Source organism: Thamnophis elegans, chromosome 2 (assembly GCF_009769535.1).
Source record: "Thamnophis elegans isolate rThaEle1 chromosome 2, rThaEle1.pri, whole genome shotgun sequence".
Taxonomy (NCBI): domain Eukaryota; kingdom Metazoa; phylum Chordata; class Lepidosauria; order Squamata; family Colubridae; genus Thamnophis; species Thamnophis elegans.
In genome coordinates, this window is record NC_045542.1 from 104,893,088 (window position 1) to 104,911,197 (window position 18,110).

The following is an 18,110-nucleotide window of genomic DNA, read 5'->3' on the forward strand; positions in this document are numbered from 1 at the left end:
AAGCAAAGTGATCCGCCTAGTTCTTTCAAAATGATGAGGTCAGGGACCAAATCCTGGACTTTCTGCATGTGAAGTCTCAGCTCTGTGAACTATGCTTTCTCTACAGCTTTAACCTAAAAGGCCAAATAGATTTACTGTTCAAGAATTAACCAGAAAAAAAGCCATCAGTGAATGCAAGGGATATAATTCCAAGGTGCCTGGGAGAAGAAACAATAAGATGATCAATGATGCCTGAAGAAGACAGAAAAATTAGGTTATACTTCTCAATATGGATTACAATTTGTAATGTGCTTCAGAATTTCAAGATGAGACCTGGACTAAAAAAACCTCTAGGTTTCCAATTTATTATATAACAATGGGTCCCAGGAGGACAGCAGAGATCTGTGATAATTTGGCTTGATGCTGCTGGGTCCTGGAGCTTTGTATTCTAACTCACATGAGGCTGCTATTAACATCTTATTACCAATTGTAAGATGGTGTCTTCTTCCCTAGACATGATTGGTTGATGAGTCTTAGAGAAGAATCCCTTTTAAAGAGATTCTTGTACCTGTAGGTGGATTATGGATGCCAAAAAAGACTTCAACAATAGTCAAGAGATTGATATAAGGGTGAAGCCTACTACTTGGGATTATGTAACTCAGGGTAAGTTTATCACAGATTATAGAAATGAGTTGTCTATAGGAATTGCTAATTTCCTCCAGCAGGAAACCAAAACCTTTTTCTTCCTTGGAAATAATTTCTGCTTTCACTTAGACCACCCTTTTGCCTCAGTCTCACTTTTTGGTCCTATCTGGGTCTTTTGGAATTTGTAATACAATTAATGTGGAGGAACCAAGTTGGGAAATGTTGTCTCATATGGATATAAAATATTTGTGATTTACACTAAGGCTATTTGAAGCGGCTTAAGTGTAGTACTCTGTATTCAAGTATGGTTTCTGGATTTTTCTTTTTTCTTTGATGGATCACCTCAGTTGACTTTTTATGTTGATTTTACTTTTGTGGCTTTTATTGTAACAAAATGAAAGCTGGAACAATAAACAGATACCAAGAAATTAAAGCAGAAGACACACTATACACCACAAACTAATTCTGATATACTACCGAAATAAAAACAGCACTGGAAGTGAAAGATCCAGGACATCTCTAAACTCTTGGTGGTATTCTTACTTGACCAATGAGCAAGTCCATCTTCTTTTTGTTTCTAGACAGACCTAATATTCCAACCTGGTTTTGTTTCCCCATCCTCACAGGATTGATGCAGCTCCATAAGACCAACAGCTTGTGATGCCATCCTGGTAGCTGAAGGCAAGCATTTCCCATGTCACAGGTGTGGTTTTTTGGATTTAGAGGTCTCATAGTTTTTAAATATTGTCCTAAAAAGCATGTTATGTCATGTTATATGTAATCTGCAACCAGGTGTTTATCCAGGATTGTGAGATAGAAAATAAACTAGGGCAGAGCAGAATATATTAACAGTAAGATATTGCAGTTCTAGGAAGCAACTTGCAGAATCTATGATACTCTTTGTCACAATGGATCTCTCCATATCAGCCACTCAAATCACCCGTACTTTTATGCAGCTCATGTTCCTGCCAAAGCTTGAGTATTTATTTTTGTCTAACAAACTTTTTTAAAAAAAATTAGCATAGCATAAATCCCTCTCCTGCTCCTAATAGTTGAGATTTATGTAAATGAAATATAATTAAAGTTAATAAAATTACTCATGGTGTGAACGGTGAAGAAACTGGATAGAGATATCAACCCCCCCCCACTTCCTAGTATGAGGGTCCAGGGTCATCCAATAAAGTGATTGGCAGAAGATGCAAAGAAAACAAAGTCCTCCTTCATATATCACATAATTAATGCACAAATTTCATCACCACTCATTATGTTAGACAGCTTTAAAGAAGGATTAGATATTTTCATGGAAGATCAACCAATCAATAAACAGAACCTCTGAATTTGGGGATACTAAATACCAGCTTCTAGACAAAAGCTGCTCATTTTCATTCCCCCATGGTGGACTTTGAATGACCACATTGACACTGTTATGGAGAAGGTGTTGAACAAGATGGCTTGATTGGTTTGGAACAGCATGGTCCTTCTAGTTCTTTGTATGCATGTATATTTGAATTTATCAACCACCCAACCCCAATGGACTATTTTTTTAAAATATATTTTATTCATTTTCACATTCAATTTTACAGTCACTTATATACTGGATATTTGCTATAAGAAAAGAAATAAAATAAAATAAAAAAAGAAAACACAACTCATCATCATTCAGCATAAAACAAAACCCCCTGACACTTCCATCCTCCATACACCCATCTTCCCCCTCCAACTTTCCTTTCCTCCTCTAACACTCCCCTTTCCTACTTCCCTTTCCCCTCAAACCTTCCTTTCTCCCTTCCTCCTAGCATTCCCTTACGCCCCCTTACATTCCCCTCTTACTCCCTCCTTGCTCCTCCCTCTTCTTTCCCTCTACCTCTCCCCTTGGTGTGTTCCTTTATTCAACTCTTATTTATTAATATTGAGCTAAAGATAGAAAATAGGAAACAAAATATAATAAAAAAAAACCCAAGGAAAAAAATAAAGAAAGAAAAAAAGAAGAGACAACCGTATACAAGTGCATTCTTCTTCTTATTGAAACTATATTACCACCCACCCACCACCCCCCATAGGTCCCCCTAGTCCCCCCGACTTCCCAGGGCCCACACCTGGCACTGCCCTCTGTCAAACCCCTTCTAAAGTATCTTGTGATCCTATGAATTAAACATAAAAGTAATATGAGAAAAAAATAAAATAAAAAGAAATTACAAATTATAAAAAGGAAAAGAAAAGAAAAAAAGGAAAAAAAGAAAAAAAAAACTCTTTGTATTAAGCTCAGCCCCCCATCTTTATTAATGTTTAAACAGTATAAATCATTCTATATGTATTTTATTCTCGTCTCTTGCTTCTTTGTTATTTACCCCAACTTCCTGTAGACTCTCCAGTTCATCTTCCTTAACCTTATAGTCAAATAAAAATTTATGCAAATTTATGCAGAAATCAGTTTGCGATCTAGCTCAAAATAATCTCATCAAACTTTCCCTTCTAGTAGGATTTAAACAGTGTGGATCATTCCACATATTCAAATAATAATTACACAAAAATCAGTTTACATTCTGTCTCAAAATAATCTCACCAAGCTTCTAATAGAGTTTAAACAACGTAAATCATTCCGCATGAATTTTACCTCGTCCCTTGCTTCTCTGATATTTACCACTACTTCCTGTAGTCACTCCAAATAATCTTTCTTAACCTTATTTTCGAATAATAATTTACACAAGAGTCAGTTTGCCTTTTAACTCAAAATAATCTGATCAGGCTTTCGCTACCCCTCCACCTACCCCGTGTTACCGGCTCCCTTCCTCCCAAACCAAAGTTCAGTGAAGTTACCATCTCCACTCTCTTCACTTTAAAGTCCTGGACAATTTAAATTAAAGTTCAGACATATAAGTCCCGTGAAATATGTGTTCAGCATCCGCTCCACGTGATTCAGTCCCAATATCACACCACCAGTATCCAATTCTGCTTTTTCTACCGGAGAGAGATCGCAAACCCCATTCAATCCACAACTTTGACAAATATTTTGGAATGTCTAATAGGAAAACATCGTAGTCTAGAGACTAAATATCTTGCAAATTGTTGAGTCTAAACAGGATTACCGTATCTTAAACCAGACAAATATTTTGGAGACATAGCTAAATCCTCGATCTCCGCTCTTCTGCTTCTCCGGGAGGGGGAGAGCTACACCCTCCGTCTTGCAACCATGTGGTCTGCTGCTTGCCTTCCCTTCGCCTTGTCTTTCCTCTTTTCCGAGTGAGTCAGGAAGTCCCGCCTTCAAAGTCTTATAGTAGAAATCTCGAGCTTCCGAAACAGAATTGAGACGAAATCTTTGATTCTCAAATGTAACCGTGATGCCAGCTGGCGCTTCCCATTTATACTGTATCTGGTGGTTTCTGAGTTCTTCAGTTAGGAAAGTATAGTCTCTTCTTGCTTTTAACATCGGGATGGTATTTCTTTGAAGACAATCAAATCCTGCCCATCAACTCGCAACCTATTATTGTAAAACTTTTGTATGATGCATTTCTGGATTCTTTTGTGGAGAAATATATGATTATGTCCTCGGGAGCTGTCGCTGTTCTGCTACCAACGAATTCTGGCGATAGATTTTCCGAATCTGCCAATCAAAATTAAATCCCGGGCTTCCCACCGCATGGCTGAAGGCCTCAACAAAAGTCTGTTTCAAATTCTCTCGCTCCTTTTCGCGCAATCCTCTGACTCTTATTGCAAATGCCTTCCTGTTAAAATTTATCATAACGAGCTGTTCTTGAGTATCTCTAATTTTTTGTTGTAGTGTTTGGATGTTAGTAGTCAAATTAGAGTTAGCTTCCTCCAATCTTTCCAATTTATTCTCCATTTCAGCGGTGTAATCTGTCAGAACAGACATGGCTTTAAACATTCGCCTTCATTTGGGCAATCTTAATCTCTAGATTATCATATAACTCCAATACAAATTCTTTAATTTCCTGTTTAAAGTCATTAAGCATTTGAAAAAGAAATTCCTGTGTTAAGAAATCTCCAGTAGAGGGCTTAGGAGACAAGGGCAGCGATTTTGTAGCAGATTCTTTAAGCACATTCGTAGAAAGACGCTTCGGCTTTGACCTGGGAGCCATTATAAGTAAAAGCTAAAGATAAACAAATAAACAGCGTTCTCGCTTCCCTCAATTTCCAAAAAGAAAAAATTGTTATAGGTTTTGAGTAGTTAATGAGGAATAGTCTCCAGGAAGGTAGAGCCGGCTAAGTACATCCCCTATCAGTCACCAACGGAGAAAAATCGCCATTTTGTAATGCGTTTGAACAAAGAAGCCTCTAGGACAAACGAGGCTGGTGTTAAGATAGTAATAAAAGTAAAACCTCTCAGGGGTGGGACCGCTCTTATTAATCATAAATCAACAACTTTGCTTTGTCCTGAGGGGGGAGTCCCTGTCTGGTGCTGCAAAAAAGGCAGCTGAGAAGAACTGGCTGGAGATAAGAGCTCAGCTAACGTTGGATCTAATCTCTGTCCACAGCCAAAAAAAAAAGAAGGCTGTGAACTACGAATAGACCTAGCCACTGAGCTTTCCTGCCCCTTTCTTGCCCAAAAGGGGTGATATCTTTGATCTTATTTAGATATACAGACCAGATCTCTGAGAGGAGCTCCGTTGAGCCCCCTTCGGCAACAGGCTCCGCCCCTGGATGTCCCCAATGGACTATTTTGATATTTCGTGATATTGATATTATGCTAATGTTAAATTGTTTGTGTTTATCATAATCTGGTAAAATATGGATCACTTTAAAAGGCATCGAACATATAATCAACCTTCCTGAACTGCCCAATTTCCAGAACAGCAACACTATACTTTCCATTATCCCACACCAGCAGAGCCAATACGTGTAAAATGATGCAGGATAATAAAAACCATAAACACATTTTGAAAGTTCACAATTTGGCAAACTTGATCTAAGGTCTCATTCCTTCATACCGTATTCTCAGATTTGGAAAGATTAAAAAATGTACCTATGCTAATGTTAACTACCATTATTGAAAACGATCAATCATCTAAGGATGCTTTTAACATGGGTTGAAGAACTTGGGACCTAATGAAGTCTGCAGGAAAACTGTAAGTCTTGATGGGTAGGTGGAGGGGAGGATGGGTGGAAGCCATCAGTGATCAATTCAAGCATATTAAACAGTCAACTGTTCCACTTCTCAATTCTTCAAAGAGCTTGAGACCAGCCCTTTATCACCCTACACTTCTGCCAGTCATGAAATGTTGATAAAAGACTATCTATATGAAGGATGGGGGATAGGAAAAAAAGCTGTGAGGTGGCCCAAATTAAGCCCCTCAGTTGTACAGAACTATTAAACATATCAGATTGCTGGCTATCTGAGCTCACTTGGCTTCTGAACATTGCTGGTATCATGATATAGGACAGGTCAGAGCTTCAGATTCTGAACTCAGGCAATTTTTATGTTCCAATTAGGTGTTTGTCCTGTTTTTGTTTCACAATTGTTTGTGATATATTTTTTAAAAAAGAAATCCTCATGGAAGCTTATTCAGTGATTATTTTTCCTAATTACATAGTCTTCAGAGCATTTCTGTCTGATGGACAGTTTTTGTTAAGGAATTGCTTTTAGGTTCAGTGCAATTTTGCACACCGATTTCCCTACCATAAAGCTTTTCTCTTTGCATTATCTATTTATGCATTTTATTGCAGTTCTTTTTCGAAGAGTTGTGTCACAATAGTCAGTAGAGATAGCAACTGATAAAAATGTTGTGATTTTGACATTTTTGGAAAGTGTGAATTAGATTTGCATGCACATGCAAACTCAATAACATTTTCCCTATCCCCGTTTTTAAAGAATCCTATTCTACGTGTTCCTTGTATCCTTATGATTTTATTGATAGTTTCCTGCTTACTTATTGGTACCCTATGGCTATCATTAAGTGTTGTACCTTATGATTCTTGACGAATGTATCTTGTCTTTTTTATGTACACTGAGAGAATATGCACCAAAGACAAATTCCTTGTGTGTCCAATCACACTCGGCCAATAAAGATTTCTGTTCTGTTCTGTACTGTACTGTCAAAAATGTGCACCTAATGTTTAATCCAAGTTCACCTTCTTAGTATTTTGCTGCCTCTCTTTGTAGGGCACTGTTGGCTTCGTTCAGTCCATACTTCCGTGCCATGTTCACCAGGCCCTTTAGAGAATGCTGGGAAAGGCAGGTTGTATTTGAAGACATGGCCTCGTCCATCCTTCAGATAATCTTAGATTATCTCTACACAGGACGGTTACTACTTGTACCAGAGATTGCACAAGATCTTTTCACAGCAGCCAACAGGCTTGTCATCCTCCCTCTGCAGGACATAATTGGCAGGTAATTTAGTCTAAACAAAATATTGTTTTGAAGCTGAAATTGGGGCTGTCTGAGGAGGTGGATGAATCCTTTAAAAATCTAAAAGCGAAACATCCTTCTCTCTATAAGTTAAATAATATTTTTATAGAACACAATTTATTTCATTTCATATTTATTTGTGACATTTGAGAAAATAATGTGTGATGGAATATTCAGCATGGCTATCTGAATGGGTAACAATGTCTGACAAACTAGTTATATTTATTTTGCCCGCATATAAAGGGAGTGCTTGTAATTTCATTCTTATCTTTAGTATTGCATCTTAGTCCTTCCTAAAGGTCCAAAGAGTTTAAGATCTTTCCATTTATGGTTGAGACAATACATGTTTGAGATATATTAGCAAAATGAATGAAAAATATCCCAATCTACATGGAGCTATGTAATTTGTTACTACGGGCTTTGCAGAAAATATCACGTGCTACTACATAAATTAAAGTGACATTCATGTAAATACAATCAATAAAAATTCCAGCAATCTCATAGCAAGTTATTACAGCTGATTGTCTAACAAAAATAGAATTTTCTATACTTGAAATCAGGAAAAATAGAAGATGGATGCATAGCTAGTCTTGTTGCCATCTCTATTTCTGCCTCAAAAATATGCTGCCTCAAAATGAGCAGAATTCATTCTCGGGTTCTCATCTTGGAATTGTGATGGTATATTTAATTTCATCATTACTGTGGAATTCGTTCTTTATCCACATACATCAAGAGTGTCTGTGCTATATGGTAACACACACACCCCTCCAAGTTGAGCATCATGATGGAGTGAGCGATGCTCTGGCCACCATCTTGCTTTTTTGACCATACTTTGCAGACATCCCTGATATACATGGTTAAAGATCTCCATTTTATTCCACTCATCCCTGTCTCCTACCTTGCCTTTGCTAAGGCTTATTTTGGCTCAGGTCCTGAATTTTGCCTTACCAAGTGCTGACCTGCTACAGAACAGCCCTCTTTCTGTATTTCTCTCCAAACATTCCTTCTTTTTACTCCATCTACAAGGAAATTCAATTCCTAACCCTCACTTGTTGATTGAGCCTTCTGTGAAGTAAAGTGTGCTCTCAATTAATGGATTCTCTCTCCAATGAGTAATTGTTCATGCTTGATGTTAAATATTTTAAGCTTTTATTGACTCTGATTTAGATTTATGTTGTAGAACACTCTGAGATTAGGGTACTCAGCAATGTAAGAACGTATCAATAAATACAAATCAAAAGCAGAGTCATGAGGGGCTCATACTTAACTTTATATTAAAGAGTCTGGTGGAAGGCATAAATTATTTTGCTGACCACTCCTTTGTGAACATTTTGTCTTTCTATAATTGCTACAGAAAAGATAACATTGTACCCTTTGTCAAACTTGGCTCAGTAGTTATATTTGATCTTTAGTGAAGGGGAAAATTGGCCAATGTCTGTGGGCATGGTGGATAAGCCATTCCACTAATGAATTATACTCCTTCCTTCCTTCCTTCCTTCCTTTCCTTCTCTCCCTCCCTCCTTTTTTCCTTTTTCTTCCCCTCCCCTTCACTTTTTGCACTTACTAGGTTCCTAGCTGACAGCATTTCTATGGACAGTTGCCTAGAGATTTATGCTCTCGCCTATGCTCATAATCACCATACTTTGCTCCGTGTAGCCTCACGCCACATCACCTTGAATTTTGAGCCTCTTTCTGAACATGAGTCCTTTCCAGGCTTAGATCTCAGTACAGTGATCAGCATTGTCTCATCAAACAAACTTATTGTGTCTTCTGAGCTAACAGTCTACCAGGCTGTGCAGAACTGGGTCAGGTCTCAACCTGCTGAGCACTTCTCACTCATCAAGAAGCTGATGCAACAAGTCCGACTTCCACTTTTAACTTCTGAGGAGATCACAAGAGTCCAGAAGGACATTATTGCAGAATATGGTCATGCCCATTTACAATGGGAGCAACTGGATGGAGTAGGAAGATTGCTGAAGAGTGGAGGCCTCAGGCATGGCATGTATGATGACTGGATTGTGAGTTTGGGTCTCTTTGTAAGCAACATGCAAGGAGGAGTAGTGGAGCGTTTGAAAACTCATTTCCTGGGGTTCAACCTACAAACAGAAAGTTGGGAGGAGATACCACCCTTGATGTATCTGGATTCCTCTGGCTTCTTGTCTGTAGGGCACAAGCTTTATGTATCTGGAGGACAAAGGCTTAATGGCTCTGTTTTATGCAACCTGCATGAGTTTGATGCTCTGACTGGGAGATGGATGCAGCTACCTTCCATGTCTGTACCTCGACGAGAACATGGTTTTCTAGCATGCCAACAGAAACTATATGCTTTGGGAGGCCGGAGTTGCCGGACTGTGCTTGATTCTGCAGAAAGCTTTGACTTAGAAAAGAAGAGCTGGTCTCCCATTGCCAATCTCCCCTTTGCAGTGAGTCATTTTGCCTCTGCTTCACTAAACAAAAAGCTCTACTTAATTGGAGGCTTCTCTCACACGAGAGCAAATGGACTTGCCCACCGGGGCATCCTGATTTACAATACAAGCGTAAATGTGTGGAATCAGATGCCATTAGCTTTTCAGTGTTACAAATCAACCGCAGTGGCGATGGACAATGGCATCTTTGTCATTGGCGGGCTTGTGGAAGAGAGCAGCCGGCGTGAAACCCCTGGCACTGTAATCAGAGCTCTGATTTCTGGCACCCATAAATGTTTTTTCCTCAGCAAGGATGGCACAGTGAGCCAAGATGTGGCCATCCCAGACCTTCCTATATTGGTCTTGCCACCTTGTGCCGTGCAGTGGAGGAGAAGAATCCATGTGCTGGTGGGCAATACCATTTACCAGTGGAAACCCGGGGAGGCACACTGGACAAGGAGTCGGAAAAGTGCTCCCAACACAAGGGTGACGTTTCTAACTGTGGTTAATGGAGTGACTCTGAAGGTGCCAAAGAAGACTCTGCAGCCCCTTTTACGGGAAGCTTCAGCAGCCCTGACAGCCCTTTGGGTGACTGACAATTAGGAGCCTTTTGGGCACTTTCCAAATCTTGAGCTGTTCTTCAGTATCTTAAGATCATCTTCTGCCTTGAATGGAGAAGTCCATCACATCAAGCTGCCAGCCTTGATATTACAAGGGCGGATTTCTTTAGAAGTAGGATTCAGTTACACTGATGCACTTGAGAAGGGGCTCTCTGATCCAGAGAAGTGGATTGCTGCTGAATAAACTCCATTCCTACCTTCAACTCACTGTACTTATATAGTTGTTCTGAATGCAATATGGTAAGAGAAAGATTAGAAGTTTATGAACGGCAGAGTACTTTCCTTGGGAAAAATAAGAGAGTTTTCTCTCTCAGACAACCTGTATCTTGTTTCACCATTTCGAGCCAGAACTACTCTGGTGTGTGTGTGTGTGTATACAAAAGAGGAATGGAGGCAATTTTTGTAACACCATGTGTTGCAAGGTCCTGTTTGTACTACAGGAAAGGGGTAACTGTTTCCTAATAGAGAGTCAAAATTTAAGGCTTCTAAACCATTTACCTCTTTCTGAAAAATAAAGCAGTGTGTGTTGGAGGTGAGACATCGGTTGCAAAAGCTGTATTTTCAAGTGATATGTTAAAGCATCAGTTTAGGATTAATGTACAGAATTGGGTTATAAGTCCATGTTTTTTTTCCCCAGGAAAACATCCTCCTAGGAAAATTAATAATGAAATCAGCTTTTGTTTATTTTCACACACCATGATAACCCATATCAAATTACTAATCCTTATAATTAAGGTTGCATGTCTAAAAGCAAAGGTTTTTCTCTCACTGTTTTCCACCTTGTTTCTCTACTGGTGCTTTTGCTACATTACTAATTATAACATCTGTGCCTCATTCTGTCCTACCACAATCATTTTTGTCATCCATTCAATTGCGTCCAGTTCTTGGAGACTATCTGGACAAGTCCCTGGAGTTGTTTTTTTTTTTGACAAGAAGTAATTTACCATTGCCTTCTTCCTAGGGATAAGAGGAAGTGACTGTTCCAAGGTCACCCAGTTAGCTATGTACTAAGGCGGAACTAGAACTCATGGTCTCCTAGTTTCTAGCCTGATGTTTTAGCCACTTCACCAAACTGGCTTTCACTCCAACTATCACTATTACCATACCCACACTTAAAAAGCCTTATGTGTAGTAACTACTTCTTTCGTAAAATGAAGTGGGCCAAGGGCTATCCAGAAGACAGAAATATAAATTCAAAAAAAAATTCAATAGATTAGAGAATTAAAGTAAAGTAACAGACAAAAATCATAATGCACTTGTAGACTAGGAGTCAAATCCATATCCATAGGATCAGGAATATGTTGGTAATAATACTTATAAAAAAGATCTTGGATCTTAGTTACAAACTGAATCTGAGTCTGCGGTAACATGCGGCTGAAAAGCAGGGTATAGTTCCTGAATCATGACAATAATAACTATTCTACATTAGTTACACTTTACGTCAAATTTTGGGAAACACACTTGAGGAGCATTCAAATGAATTCAGAAAAGGCTAATCAGGATGATCAGGGGACTAACAGAATAACAGAGTTGGAAGGGATCTTGGAGTGTAACCCCCTGCTCAAGCCCATAACATTTCAGACAGATGCTTGTCCAATCTCTTCTTGAAAACCTCCAGTGTTGGAGCACCCAAAACTACTGGAGGCAAGTCATTTCACTGATTAATTGTTCTAACTGTCAGGAAATTCCTCAGTTTTAGGTTGGTTCTCTCCTTGATTAGACTAGAAACGAAGTTCTGTTAGAATATATGGAAGAAATTGGGAAGATTCTTTAATCTTGAAAACAGAAGACTCAAGTCACTTCCAGATGGTAACATGAAAGAGATATTTAGCAATCCTTGATCTGGCATAATAGTATGTTAGCATATATTTTTGTATTCTCTTTGCTAATCTCTATTCTGTATCAATACCCAAGCTGGAAATGGTGCTGTCATTACTAATGTGTGAAAAGGAAAATAAAGGAATAGGTGGATTGTCTTAGCTTCATTTCAATCTGACAGCTTGAAAATGTGGTGTGATGCTTAGAATAGTGGATTTAGCCAGTTGTCAAGTTGTCCTACTAATAGGTCTCAGGCAGAGATGAAGAAATGTCCCCAATGCTCCTGTTTGACACAATCCTTCCTCCTCACCTGAGACCTTCAGGCTATTTCTTAACATAGGACTAACTTCATCTGAAAGACCTGGATTCAGATATAGCCTGGTTGACCAGTCCAAGCACAGAGGAAGAAGATGGGCTAAAGTGGTAAGTAATGAAACTGAGTGAGTTTTGTTCTTAGCTACATCTATATGGAAATGGTAGTGCTGGCAGGGAGTGACCAAGAAACCCAGTTCTGACCCTGCAGCCAACAGTATCTGGAAGTAGATGGTAGAAAGGCACAGGGAGCACCCAGTTGTGGTTGCCTAAGCATATAATAACAATAATTACCACCATTGTACTTTCTGCTGTAAAATTCAGAGTACACAGAATGGCACCAGTCCCTAAGTAATTAATAACCATAGAAGTAGGTGTGTGTTTTTGTGTGCATGTGTGTGTATTAAAATTATATAGTTGCCCATTTTACTAGAGTACATCAAGTCTATATGCATTTGAAACCCCTGGCTGGAAGAAGCAACAGAAAATCAGCAATGCATCGAAGGGTAACAGAATCGGTGACGCAGAACTGGCAGAACCAGCTCTCTTTTCCTGATTTATCTAAAATTATTCAGCAAGGACTTGCACTAGACATTTTAAACAAAGCCCAGGGGTTCTTCGCAAACTCATGTTTACTAAAAATGTGTATGACCTGACAAGCAATCTGAGAAGCACCAATTGGGTTTTACACATGCAGATGCCTTTGTGGAAAGCAGATATCTGGTCTTTCCTGCAACCCCGGAAAGGGCTGTGTCCAGTGGTTCACTCAGACCTCCTTGCAAGAACCAATTATTAAAGTTTTTTGAGATTTTTCAAGCCATACTTTAGTATGCCAATCAGGACACCTTGGTCATCTGGAATGCAGCCCCTCCCTCCTGGGAATCCAGACTACATTCTACCACAAATTTTGCTAGTAGATTTTATATGCTACAGACAGTGATGTGCGGTGAGGTTTATGGCTGGTGAGGCACTGACACAGGGGTTTCAAATTTTTTTAGACTTTAACTCCCAGAATTCCACAGCCAGGCATGCTCAGTTCCGATTTAAAGTGACAGCATTTGTTTTTCTCCTTTGCGAAAAAGTTTTCCTTCATTCTTTTTCTTCTCTCCCTCCTTCCTCCCTCTCCTCCCTCCCCCCCTCTCTCAAACAGACACATGCACACAGAGAAGTTGGATCCCTCTCTCACTCACCAATCTCAAACAAACACAAACACAGAAGTTAGATTGGATATATTTTCCAATGGCTTGAAAGCAGCTCCTCTGCTGCCACCACCCCCACATTCCCCTGCTGCCTTACGATCTGAGCCTTTGATTGCAGGTGGAGCCACGTTGCCTTTTCAAACTTGTAATCAGTGAAGCTGGGATTATATACTTTTATCCAGGTGTTTGTTCGTTTGTGTGTGTGTGTGTGTGTGTGTGTGTGTGTGTGTAAAAGCAACGTAGCTCTGTATGCAATCAAACTACACTTGGGGATGGATCTACACTTGAGGATGAAGTTTGAATTCCTCCCCCTCCCTCCGACCCACACACATACCTTTTCCAGCTGTTTCAGAGAGGATTTCAACTCTGCTCTTGCCTGCCATCATGAAAAGAAAAAAAAATGTAAAAGGAAAAAGGCAAGAGCTGAGATCAGGCTGAGCTAGTTGCTGCCAGAGTCACCGTGTGGATGACTCTGCTTAACTGTTTAAAAATGCCTCTAAAAAAATGCCCTCTATAGGAGGCAGGAGAATGATGTGCTTCATTACATCAGGAATTTTTCAGCTTTTAACCCTTGCTTAGTTCTGCTCGAGTGATCATAAAGTCAGACTAGATGAGGCACTTCATTCTCCTGCCCACCTGTAGACAGCACTTTTTAGAGGCTTTTTTAAACAGTTAAGCACTAAGCAGAGTCATCCACTGTGACTCTGGCAGCAACTAGCTCAGCCTTTTTCCTTTTACATTTTCTTTTCTTTTCATGATGACAGTGGTGAGGCTTTGCCTCCCCTGCCTCCCCTGACTGCACCTCCCTGGCTACAGATATCCTAAACTTATGACTGGACTTGGATTATGTGCTGTAAAGCCCTTCCAGACATTGTAAAATGTCATGCCTCCCCTCCAATCACATGACTGCAATTTCCAATATTTGGCAAATGGGTCGCATTTACCATTGCCTGCAGCATCCCGCAGTCACATGACTGCAGTTTGCACTGTTTTTGTCAGTTTAGTAGTGTAGTATATTTTGTCTGAACCCATTCAGAAGGATGGTTTCAGACTGATGACTGTGTGATTTACTTAACAACCACATGACACCTGGCTTGTATTATCATATGTGGTAGACATGTTTAAAAGCAAAAAAATACTGGACAAAAATACACACATGGTTGGAAAAGATGATACTACAACATGTTGACTTGAAACCTGAAATATTCCTGTTGGGGATTTTACCAGAAACTTATAGTAAAGAAAATGTATATTTGATTATCTGTGTAATAACTGCAGCTAGAATTGTATTTGTGAAAAACGGGAATAGTGAAGAGATTCCTACAGAGGATTAGGACAATATTAGAATGTGCAAAAATGAACAGATTAACATTGGCAATAAAAGAGAAAGAACAAACTGATTATTATACAATATGGGAATCATATTATCGATGGTTAGAGAATAAATACAAAAATCAGAAATAAAAGTAGATGAGTAAAATATAGAAAATGTTAATAGAGTTAATAGAGTTAAATAAATCAAGAAGAGAATTGTTAGAGTATTAAACATTTAAGGTATTGATATTAAGCTAAGAATAGATTAAATAATGAATATGATTGTAAATTTTAATTGCTATTACACAAAACATTTGTATCCAGACGACACACTGTTTGATGGAAGATGGACTGTTTGTATTAAAAAAATTTAAAAAATACAAAAAAACCCAACCATATGATTTGGACTTATGACTCTGTGATTCAATTAATGATCACCATAAAAACTTGTCGTAAAAGACTATGCAGCCATTTGGGTGCCTCCAATTATAATCCACCACGAGATACAAACAAAATCCCAGTCTCAATTGAGGTCGTAAGTCGAGGACTATCTGCATCTTTTCCAAGTACATTTCAATAACTCCGGTCAGCGTAGGCAAATACAATTAGTCTGCAAACTATCAGGCAACTTTAATTTGGATTAAATGAGCTGATGGCCCATTTGTTTCCCCGAATCATATCTCGGCAGTCATATATCCTTGGTATAAATTTAATACCTAAAGCATACTCTCCGTCTCCGTTCTCTGTCTGAGATCAATGAGATTTCAGAGTAAGAAACTTTTCAAAATTGCATTGTGCTCCCTGGAGATCTCGCTCTCTTGGATTCTTCTTCTCCCTTCTCCTCATTTTAGGTTGCTGCCTGCTGGAGGGAGTTTGCAATTCTATTTTCCGTTATCCATTGTGTGCACCTTCCTGGTCCCAAGTGAGACTGTGCTCCTCCCTCCCCCTCCCTCTCTACACCACACACACACACACACACCACACACACACACACAGAGATCATAAGCATGCTCATTTGAAACTGGAACAAGCATTAATGGTATGCTATAAATTATGCCCAGCAGAGCAGTCAACCCCCACTGAGGAGTGACTGCAGGTAGGCAGGTGAAAGCTACAAATAGCTCTACCTGGTTTGTCTTTGATTCCAAGGTTGCCTCTCTGCATCATCTTTGATATTTTATGCTGGCTCTTACCAGCATCTCCACCAAAGCAAACAGCAGACGGCTACAATACCACAATCCTTAACAATGTGCAGGGAAATATCGGCTTCCCACCAGAACCCCACTTGTTTGCCCCTGCCTTCTGCAGACAGGGTTCCCCAGGAGAGTTACTATGAAGCATCTCCAAATGTTATCTCTCACAGCTTTATGCAGCCACCTGCATAGCATAGTAATGGCCACCTGCTCACTCCCTCAGCTTTAGGGAAAGCACACCCACATCAAGCTGTTCAGCAGGAGGATTCATTCTTTATGGCAATAGAAAAAGGACAAAATAGAAACAGAGAAGCTTCCACTTGGGTGAGAAATTTAAGCCACCAGAAGAGCCTTTTGGAAAATTCCATGGCACGTCTGATCATTCACCCTGGGAAAAAAAAATTAAGGAAACCATAAAATTCTGCCATGCTGTTTATTGCAGGAGTTGGTTGATGCCGGTTTTACTACCGGTTCGCAACCCGTATGGCACTATGCATGTGTGCACTGTTCAATATAAATTGTTTTGCACCCATGTGCAGAACAATTTACAGTGAACAGTGCACATGCAGTCACTAAAATCCAAAATGACAGCAGCCCAGCAGCGGACCCGCGGCGGCCCAGTAGCGACCCAGCAGCGGCGCAGCAGCGGCCCGTGGCAGCAAGGAACCGGTTCGGGGTCCAAGCCTGACTTCCAAGCCGGCCAACCAGCAGCAACCCACCTCTGTTTTGATTGCAATATAAAAACCAGAAGTATATCTCGTTTGTTATAGTGGTTAAGGCATCAGGCTAGAGAGCCGAGGTGGCGCAGTGGTTAAATGCAGCACGCATGCTACTTTCAGCTGACTGCAGTTCTGCGTTTGGCTGTTCAAATCTCACCGGCTCAGGGGTTGACTCAGCCTTCCATCCTTCCAGGTTGGTAAAATGAGGACCCGGATTGTTGGGGGCAATATGCTGACTCTGGTAACCGCATTAGAGAGGGCTGAAAGCCCTATGAAGCGGTATATAGTCTTAACTGCTATTGCTATTGCTATAATGGGAAGATCTAGTCCTGCCTTAGGAGAGCTGGAAAGCTTGGGCCAGTCGCTCTTTCTCAACCCTAGGAAGCAGACAAAGGCAAACCACTTCCAAAATCTTGCCATGAAAACTACAGGAACTTGTCCAGCCAACTCCAGAAATCGAGACATATATGAAGGCGCATACATACCCCACCTCCAAGCTCCACCCAGAAGAGAGATAATCAAGTATAAAACAATATGCAACATTTGAACAGAGGCATAATTTGTTCTTGCCATCAAAACTTGGAACCTGGGTTTCTTTCCCAGCTGCAGAATTTGCGATCCCTAAGTCTACCTTCAAAGTTTGGCCTAATTTAATTTAGGTAGTCCTCATTTAGTGACTGCCGTGTTTAGCCACAATTCACAGTTAAATGGTGCTGAAAAAATAACAATGCAACCAATCCTCACAACTATGACCTTCTCAGGGCTGTAAAGCAAAGGAAAGTGAATGTCAGATCATAAGCACAGTTGCAGTTTCACTTAGCAACCACTTTGCTTAACAACCATGTCACTAAACAACGATTATCAATATTTCAATCAGCAGAGGTCAATATCACTAGATAGAGGCATGGAGCAGAAAAACAGGATCAAAATTCTGGTGAACGAGCACAAGAGAGCTGAGTTTGAACTGAATTTGAGTTGAATGTGTGAGAGCTGTCACTCGGTGGCTTGCAGAGATGCAAGGGTTCAGGTGTGTTTTGCCTGTCTACTTACACTTCAAGTGGTACTGATGCTATATACCAAAACTGAGCAGTCACCCCAACCATGGGGACTGTTCACTCTTGGGCTGTAAATAATTTTAATCGATTGTACCTGGTGGACTGGCTATATACCTTGTCCATTTATGAAGCAGATAGAAAACTTCAGAGAAATCTAATCAAGGCTGGATAAATGCAGCATTCTAATGCTGAAAGTTCCTATAAAACTTTGATTACTCAGTAGTTTAAAGAGTTCATTGGCAAAAGAGCCAAGGAGACTTCCTTCCCCAGATTATTGCTTACTACAGTTATTTATCCAGTTAAAATTCATTAATAATTATATTACTTTAAAATTAAGTTCCAAGTGGCATTTACAATAATGTATAACAATTTTTTTATAAGAAGAACATACAGAATAGGTTGTTTGGCTTCATGGAAGACAAAAGGGCAATACCCTTCTCACATTGTTTCTTCCCAGCCACTCTCATCTAGGGATATCAGGCTTCAG

General features: G+C 39.8%; 1 protein-coding gene across 1 annotated transcript; it reads left to right on the top strand.

Annotated features, from left to right (window-relative positions):
* Positions 1-1,258: 1,258 nt before the first annotated feature.
* Positions 1,259-9,996, top strand: LOC116523989 (kelch-like protein 6). The gene is made up of 3 exons (XM_032239083.1): positions 1,259-1,327; positions 6,743-6,970; positions 8,556-9,996. The coding sequence occupies exons 2-3, from the start codon at positions 6,780-6,782 to the stop codon at positions 9,994-9,996; spliced, it is 1,632 nt and encodes a 543-aa protein (XP_032094974.1). The 5' UTR covers positions 1,259-1,327; positions 6,743-6,779.
* Positions 9,997-18,110: the final 8,114 nt, after the last annotated feature.